Source organism: Prorops nasuta, unplaced genomic scaffold (genome assembly GCF_024137725.1).
Source record: "Prorops nasuta isolate Cenicafe-Biocafe unplaced genomic scaffold, Cenicafe_Pnas_1.2 PNAS00020, whole genome shotgun sequence".
Taxonomy (NCBI): domain Eukaryota; kingdom Metazoa; phylum Arthropoda; class Insecta; order Hymenoptera; family Bethylidae; genus Prorops; species Prorops nasuta.
In genome coordinates this window covers 2,105,939-2,115,041 of record NW_027116817.1, presented here as the reverse complement: position 1 = coordinate 2,115,041, position 9,103 = coordinate 2,105,939, and the positions used below count along the sequence as shown (strand labels likewise).

The 9,103-nt window shown below is 47.6% G+C and overlaps 1 protein-coding gene across 1 annotated transcript; it reads right to left on the bottom strand.

The window, feature by feature from the left end:
- Positions 1 to 7,635: 7,635 nt before the first annotated feature.
- Positions 7,636 to 8,681, bottom strand: LOC136780813 (uncharacterized). The gene is made up of 3 exons (XM_066739358.1): positions 8,538 to 8,681; positions 8,046 to 8,289; positions 7,636 to 7,964 (listed from the first exon to the last, which is right to left on the bottom strand). The coding sequence occupies exons 1-3, from the start codon at positions 8,679 to 8,681 to the stop codon at positions 7,636 to 7,638; spliced, it is 717 nt and encodes a 238-aa protein (XP_066595455.1).
- Between the last annotated feature and the right edge of the window lie 422 nt (positions 8,682 to 9,103).

Sequence of the window (9,103 nt, the reverse complement as noted above, 5' to 3'; positions counted from 1 at the left end):
GACTAGTCAGGATGTCAGGACTAGGTTCTTTCCTCAATTGGCGGTCCCCTGTATACTAGGGCTGGATGTGTTGCGCGCGTTTGGGATCGTGGTAGATTTCGCGAACTGCTGTTGGTGGTTTGATTCCCAACCAGGGCAGATTTTCTCCTTTAATGGTGAAAAGGGTAAGGAGGTCTCCGAATCCCCAGAGGTAGAGTCCTGGGAGAATCGGGTGCAAGATCTCCTCACAATCGAGCCCTCTGACGAAGTTCCCCCAGAGTGGGAGGCGGAAATAGTTCCTGCAGACGATCCCCGCGTATCGGGAGAAATAGTTTTCCCCGCCAGACTGACGGGAGGATTGCGACTCCCCGGGAACGGGAGAAAATGCTCTGAAGTAAGTCTGGGACTTAGTGAATTGGAACCCGCGGATGAAAGGATTTTAGAAACCTTTCTAGAAAAAGAACGACCGAAACTGTTGGCGGCACCCGGTCTTACAACTCTCACATCACATCGGATCGACGTCGGGGGAGCCACCGCCATTAAACAAAGATACTATCCCGTATCCCCAGTAGTGCAGCAAGCCATTTACAAAGAAGTAGATCGGCTATTGGGAGAGGGAATAATCGAGCCATCGGGTAGCGAGTGGTCCTCACCTATCGTCATGGTGCGGAAGGCGGATGGATCGTATAGGTTCTGCTTGGACGTCCGCCGAGTCAACGCTGTGTCACGGAAGGACGCATACCCTTTGCCCTACATGCAATGTATTCTCGACAAACTCCGTTCCGCTCGTTTTATTTCGGCCATAGATCTTAGCCAGGCATACTTCCAAATACCGATGGAAGAATCGAGTCGTGAGATTACGGCGTTCACGGTGCCCGGTCGGGGATTGTTTCATTTTCTCCACATGCCGTTCGGTCTGACGGGTGCTCCGGCCACCTTCCAGCGTTTATTGAATAAGTTGATTGGCCCCGAAATGGAGCCACACGCCTTCGCGTATTTGGACGACATCATCGTCGTTACCGAGACCTTTGCGAACACCTTCACTGGTTAAGACTCGTGTTTGATCGTGTCGCTGGAGCCGGATTGCGAATTAACCCTGATAAGAGCGAGTTTTGTAAAGCTCAAGTTCGTTACTTAGGTTTCCTAGTTGACAGACATGGCTTAAGGATGGATCCCGAAAAAGTCACTCCCATCTTAGAATACCCGCCCCCGCGTAACCTGAAACAAGTGAGAAGGTTTATGGGGATGGCCTCGTGGTACCGACGATTTATACCAAACTTCGCTTCGAAGAGTGCACCGATTAACCGGCTACTGAAAAAGAATCAAGTATGGGTTTGGGGGGAGGAACAAGAGGATGCGTTTAGGGATCTGTGTCATCATCTGGTCACCGCTCCTACGTTGGCATATCCCAGATTCGAACTACCCTTTACCCTGCAGACGGACGCAAGCACCATCGGGTTAGGGTCTGTTTTGGCACAAACGTTGGAGGGTCAAGAACACGTCATCGCGTACGCGAGCCGATCCTTGAATGATGCCGAGCGTAACTATACGACCAAGGAATTGGAGTGTCTGGCGGTAATTTGGTCAATTAAAAAGTTCAGGGCATATCTGGAGGGTACCAGATTCACTGTTATAACTGATCATAGTAGCCTCCGTTAGCTACATAATCTCAAAAATCCTACGGGTCGTCTAACGCGATGGGCACTGGAATTGTTGGAGTATGATTTTGAGATAGTCCACCGAAAGGGTGCGATGCATCACGTGCCAGACGCTCTGTCTCGCATGTTTGAGGGGGATGAAGGAACTCTATCGACGGGAGTCCCCCAAATAACAGGGGCGATATTTACCATGGGAATAGAGGAAGGTAAGGAAGTGAGTTCGGAAAAAGATTTTGAGGATGTTAACGATGTGTGGTACACCAGGAAATGCTCGGACGTCGCGAAAGAGCCCGGGAAATATAGGGATTGGCAAATCGTTCAGGGGCGTCTTCTTGTCTATCGTCCGAATGGAGAGTGCGAACCGGATTTACGCGATCTAAATGCTTGGAAACTGGTCGTTCCCTTACGATGGCAGACTCGGGTGTTAAATGAATGTGATAGTGAGTCTCAAGCGGGTCACCTGGGTATCGATAAGACCTACAGGCGGGTAGGACTGCGGTACTTTTGGCCTCGCATGTATAAGAGCGTGCATGACTATGTTTCGAAGTGTGACATTTGCCAGAGGACGAAGGTCGAGACCAAAGCCCCGGTGGGGATGATGGGTCGTAGAATCGTTGAGAGACCCTGGGAGTGCGTTGCCGCAGATATCATGGGACCTTTTCCTCCTAGCCGACAGGGTTTTGTTTACGTCGCGGTGTTCCAGGATTACTTCACAAAGTGGGTGGAGTTGTGCGCGCTACGTAAAGTCACTGGTCCCAAGATTAGTGAGTCGTTCCGCGATCTAATTCTGTCAAGATGGGGAGCTCCTAGGGTACTACTAACTGATAACGGGACCGAATTTCTGAACTGTGTTATCGATGGCTTATGTAAAGACTATCACATATATCATGCCACCACACCACCTTACCACCCACAAGCGAACCCCGTTGAGCGAGTCAACCGCGTCGTAAAAACTATGATAGTGGCTTTCCTAAGTAAAAATCAGAAAGAGTGGGACGCGCACCTGACGGATTTCCGTTTCGCGTATAATACCGCCCAACATTCGACCTTGGGGATGAGTCCGGACTTTTTGAATCTTGGACGAGAGTTGTCCCCAATCGAGTGCTTCCACCTACAACAGGGTATGATGCTCCCCGCAGATAGTGAAATTTCATGGAGCGAACGCATGACCAAGTTGCGCGCGGTACAAGAATGGGTCGTTAAGAAATTAGACCAAGCTTATACGAAACAGTCTCGGAACTATAATCGGGGGCGACGTAACCTTAGCTATCAAGTGGGCGACTTGGTTTTATCCAGAGCTCACTGTTTGTCGTCAGGTGTTCGGAATTTTTCAGCCAAGCTAACACCCAAGTATAAAGGACCCTATCGTGTGCGTCGAGTCATTTCCCCGGTTGTGTACGAGTTGGAGGATGTCGCTACGGACAAACATTTCAAAACTCATGTATCCTATATGAAAGCATATTTTCCAGCTCAAGGGTCCCCGAATCTAATACCACGGGAGGAGGGTTAATTTCCGGAAGGAAAATAACTCCGCCGGGCTGGTATCCCCGCACTGGGTGAGTGGAAGCTCCTTCCAAGGATCCGAACGGGGTAGCCTTTTCCCAATACGGGCTGGTCGAACTCGATCCCCGGTTTTCGAGAAAATCCCCCTCTTTGTGGAGGAGAGACCAAAAAGTAATAATACGAAACACTACCAGCTACCCGGGAATTCAGAGCCCAGTGAAGAATAATCTATAATGTCTAGGAACGAAAATTTCGGCATTCCGCCGGACGAAAATCCCGAAGTACCCTTGAGGCGACCGAAGACAAGGCCGGGGACCACAACATCGGCAGGTCCTAACGACTTTGAGTTCGTGGACCTCACTGAAGGAGACAGCGAGCCGGAGACCATCCGCCGGGAAGCGAAAGTCAGCAGTGACGAGGAGGTCGATCTCGACGGAGAGCCACCAGACCCGCATGGTACCGACCCAAGTCGTCCCCTCTGGCCGTTTATTGGAAAAATTGAGAAGTGGTGTCGCCGCTACCCAAGTTTGAAGGAGCGGGTCACCGACAGTCTAACGAGGCTCCTGCGGGAGGATCCAAATACGGTCCGAAATTATTCCCACCCGACCTCTATACAAGTCGGTCAAGTGGACCGATATACGCAGACCGATTCTGTACAAATAATAACAGATCAACCCGGCCCGAACGAAAAGGGGGTACAAACCGAAAAGGAAGAAGAGGAACCGGCGAAACCATCCACACAGGAATCCGGGGTGCAAGTAGATATCCTACCCGGGCCTTACCCGGAAGGGGGAATGAGTAAATACCCCAATCCGGGCAGTGGTAAACCCCCTCAACCCACGCCAGAAGGAGAGAGTAGCCCTAATGTGGGATCCGAATTGGAGAAGTGGGAGGCCGCCCCAGACGAGTCACTTGCTGCAGGAGATTCGACCCGTCATCCCTCCACCAGTCGAACTCCAGAAACTCAGCCGGGGGGAGCGGAACAGGAGCTCCCCGGTCCACCCGCACTGGCGACAGTAACCAAACGAAACTTGCCAGAGGGTGCGCAATACTATAAAAGTGCCCGCCAATTTACCCGGAGAGAGGGGGACGGGCACGCAGTAGTCGAGAGACGCATTCACTATTACCAAATGGGAGGAACAGGAGGGACCCCACCCATCAGGATTGTCACTCGGGGCAGGCCCCGTTGTTTCCTTTGCCTGACCCGCGGGCATACCTTCCTGAATTGTCCTACGGCGGCTGCTCATCGTTAGTTTAGGCTGATGTCTAATGGTCAATCCCCGAATCGGGCGGAAATATTGTAATAGTATAATAGTTCTCCCGAATTAAAGGGGATGTTTTGTAATTAAATAAAAAAAAAAAATAAAAAATAATCTATCACCGAATTATGTCCATCCCCTCTTCATGGGAAGTTCTAGATATATGGTCGGAGGCCTTAAGCCTGGGTCGGGGATAGCAATTCGAGTAGTTTTTAAGTATCCCCGGAACGGGTGGAAACTTTGTAGAAGTGGTCTATGAACCTCCCCTACCGAGGGAAGCACGGTTCAGAAGTTCATCTTTGCGAGTAGGTGAGTCCCCTTAAGAGGGATGATTTTACTCCATCAATCCAGGACCGAAAACTCAGTACTCTGCCGGCTGAGAATGTGCAATATGGTCCAGGGTATGTTCAAGGTACCCTGGGTGAAGGAAGGGGGAGTTGTGACGGGGGTTTTCATTGTACCCCGTCCCAAGAATATAATTAGAGCAAGTGGTCAAAATTGAGGCCCCAAGGGTAGAAAGACGGTCCGAGTGTTTGAGGAAAGATCCTTATAGTGCGACTCTCTCTCCCTTTACCCCGATATCAACCTCCTCTAAAAATCATGAAAATCAGTCCATTTCTGAGTTAAAGTGTGTCTGGTGATTGTGTGCAAGGTATCGTTATGGAGAATGCGAGGCGGGATAGCAGGGATTTTTTGTAAAGTTTAGAAAATTAGGGGACGTCAGGCCGGAAGTAGCACAGGAGGTGATGGCGAATCGTCGAGCCGAGAGAGAGAAGGAGAGAGAGAGAGAGAGAGTACCCACTCCGACGTGTAAAACCTTTTCGGAGTGAGAGGAAGCTATCCCGAAAAGACGACCAGAGCCAAAAACATCCGCTGCCTGGTTATGCGGAGCGATGGGCGAATAAGATGCCACCGAGGACTCCGATCGGCCAATCAATAGGCTATCATATTATATGGAATCTTCATATAATCGCCCAATGTTGACAAAAACTATCAACAAGGAGGGATGGAAATAACGAAGGAGTGGGGAATGGAAGGAGAAGATGATCTGAGACCGATCGAGTGAGGGATAGCTCTCTTAATGCGAAGACCCACGGAAGAGGTAGGATCGTCCCTTTAATTGGCAGTCCAGCGGAGCGAAGAGTTGCGAATCGGAGTTACTGAAAAGACCATAGGAGAAGCAGGTTCATTCGTGGACTCGGGATTGAAGAGGACAACTGAGAGAGAGGGAACCGTTGGGAGGCCTTGAGAGAAATCTGGACGGGAGCCTTCCAGGAAGCGGTGAGAGGAGTGACCAGGAGGACCTGCGAGGAGCTGCTTCTGGAATTGAAAGGGACAGGTTAGAAGGTAGCATCTTTCCATAACCCTCTGTGTGTGTGTAGTTTAGCAGGGAGGATCGTCCCAGGAAGGGGGAGGTGTGCTGAGGAGACCCCTGTGAGGAATTCCCTGCAGTTCCCGGCTTTCCCCGGAGATGGATTTCCCGGGGAGTGGTAGCCTCTCCCGGTGTTCTACGCCGGGTGTATTGGCTGGTGAGTGGGCGATCGCGAGAGGGTGGAGAGGTCCCCTCCTCGCGAGGTCCAGGGTTAACTCAGAACATCACTCCCTAGGAATCCCCCTGCCAAAGGGCAACATATAGAAGGAAGGACTCCTGTAGGGAGTAGATGAATCCCCTAACTTAGAGGAGAGTAGAAGGACCGTCGGTTGGTCCATAGAATCATTCACGAGCCGGGTACGCCGACCCCCGTCCCAGGGACGGGTGATATCCGATCGGGTGAGGGAGGTACCCCGGACCTGCGACGTTGCCTAGGGAAAGGAGCTGTTCGAGGTGCCGGGAGTGCTGTCGCTAAACCTCACGCCGAGTATCGCCTTCCGGAGGGGCCTCTTCAACGAGCGCGGTTGGAGAGTGTGTGCCGAGGGCCTCCCCGTGGGGTTCGAGGTATTCAGGCTCGGAGCGTACGCCTCCTTCTGGACTTGGCATTAATAATCGGGATCATCTAGTCCCCGTCATCGGGAGAAACTATCAATACACACAGAGTGGTGCGGGCGAATATCCTGCCCGAGTCGAGCCCCCGTAGTTCCGTCTCGCATGTCTAGAATGAATGTGGGTGTCGTATGCGTATGCCCTGTGTGACGGCAGTTATGTGGATGAATGTGATTGAGAACATAGTAACGCGGGAAAATAAATACAAAATTCTTCCCGATTTAATTTTTATTGTTTTACTTATGAAATCCTGTCTCCTCACCGGAAACATACACTTCTAACCCTTACCCCCCCCCCCCCCCCCCTTCTACCATTTTTCACACCTAGCTAGCCTGGTGAATGGAAAGGTAACATGCCGCTGGATTCCCGTTGCTATGGTTCCGTCAACGAACCTGGCGCCCAACTACTATGTAATATAGTAAATTTATCTATTTTCCCCTTACCGGGTAATATTCATAGCATCAATCCTAGAGGTATGCTTTTATACGACTATGTGTGGAGATAGGAGTCTTGGAACACACATAGATACGTTATAGTGTATATTATTAAAAATATATAAATTTTAATTAAAAACTCCAACGATCGTTCATTTCGCAACCCCCCATTTTCTTTCTCCTTCTCCTTCTCTTTCTCTCTTTCTCTCTCTAAGGCGTCCACTGCTTAACGTAAGAGGGGGGAGGTCACATGTGTACCCACACCAAAGGAGTTTAACGTGGGTGTTTTCTCTCTTTCTCTCTCTAAGGCGTCCACTGCTTAACGTAAGAGGGGGGGAGGTCACATGTGTACCCCACACCAAAGGAGTTTAACGTGGGTGACACACAATGCGCACAATCGCACGAGGAGAGGGGGCAATTCCCCTACTTCCCTTCCACCCGTGGGATCCCGACCCCCTCGTCATTCGGTCCCAGAATCCCCATAGCCACACTACTCATTATATTATCTTACATAAATTATTATTATTATTATTACAAAACATTGTTCTTATTTATCCACGAATTATGCGTTTATCCATTCCTAACCATTTTACAAATATCTTATTCCCTTTCTTACGCAATATCTTCTCTACCAAGTATACATCAGGATTAGCTGTTTTTAAAAGTTCATATTCATAAAATCCACCATGTATGTCTGTGCCACGAGAATCTCTAAGGAGATACGTGGCAGGATTTGTCCTTTGCACTTTTGTAACTTGAAATATTTCAGTAGTCCAGTTCGGTATGTAACCTTTAGCAAACGCATTTTTGTATTTACTGATTCACACGAAATCACCGGCCTTGAACTTGGTACGTCCAAAGATCTTAATGTTGCTGTATACAGTAGCAAGCAGATGCTCAGCATGCTCAGGTTTCACGTCAACGTGTCCCATTCCTATTGTACGATGTCTTCGTGCGTTATATTCATCCACCAGCTGTTGCAGTATATTTCGCCACTCGTAACTACCGTCCAATGTAAAACGTTTCCACATTTCGGTTTTGAACGTTCGATTCCAACGCTCGACTATTGACGCTTTTAACGTGCTATACGTGGAGTAATGATTTATTCCCTGTTTTTCCATAAGAAGTTGAAACTCGCTGCTGTAAAATTCTTTACCATTATCAGTTTGCAAATTTTTAGGAAATCTTCCACTCTTTAAGATTTTTCCCATAGCTATGGTCACTTACTTACCGCTTTTTGTCTTAAGCGCTATTGCCCAACCATACTTCGATAAGGTATCAATCACTGTCAGAATATAGTGGTAACCTGTGTCAGCATAATAACGCATGTCTACCAAGTCAGCCTGCCAGAGATCATCGAAACCACGTATTATGACTTTTCGTCGTGGAAAATTTCTTCTCGCAGGGACATGTAACTCTTGCACCAGCTGTTTCTTTTCTTCACTCACGATTTTCGCTGATTCTCTTTTTACAACCTTTCCCCCAGGAACATATAATTTATGTTTCTTTTCTTCACTGATGATTGTTTTTGTTTCGAAAGCAATCGATTATCATGAGTATAAAATGTATGATGCATTCTAAACATTCACTTTTTGGATCCATCATTAATCTTGCTGTTTGTTTGCAAAAGTTTTGCCTCAATCTCCTGTATTTCTTTATTTATTCTCTCTTCAATTTTTTCCTCCAATTTAGCTAAATTGTGCTGCAAGAACTTTATATTCACAGCACATGTATTATTATCAGAATCAATTGTCAAATTTACTATTTTTTTATTATTCAAATCCCGTGCTCTTCTAGTTACATTTAATGTTCCAATATTACATTTTTTCCTTACGTTAAAACCACTACCAAATTTGTTAATTGACATATTGACGTGTGGTAAGCAACTGAAGAAAATGTTTATAAATTGTACCCTTTTATAGAATAAGATCCTCTTCACGCAACTCTTCTATTATTGACTGTATTTCATTATGGTGGTTTGTATGACCTGTGGTGGTTGATGCAATTAAAAGTCGCAATCGATCAACTAATTCATTAGGATCGTTCCAATGTATATAGTTTGAAGGCTCATCAGTAACACGCATAAATTCACTACCAGCTATCACTCGTTGTGATGGTACTTTATTCTAAATTAATGGTTGAATTATTTTCTTATACTTTGGACCCTTATTCCCTTGAACCTGTTGGTAACTATCATTCGCTCTTTTATATGATTTAGTTTGTTCAAGGATTTGCTTATATATGATATTGTCATCAATGGTGTAGAGCTTTCAGTCAGGCTCTTTCATG

Bases quoted from the DNA above. Each gene is read 5' to 3' on its own strand.
- LOC136780813 (XM_066739358.1), bottom strand. From the start codon at position 8,681: ATGTCAATTAACAAATTTGGTAGTGGTTTTAACGTAAGGAAAAAATGT. The intron at 8,290-8,537 runs GTGAATATAAAG...CCTGGGGGAAAG, and splicing joins CTGATAATAATACATGTGCT to GTTGTAAAAAGAGAATCAGC. The intron at 7,965-8,045 runs GTAAGTAAGTGA...ATAATGGTAAAG, and splicing joins AGCGCTTAAGACAAAAAGCG to AATTTTACAGCAGCGAGTTT.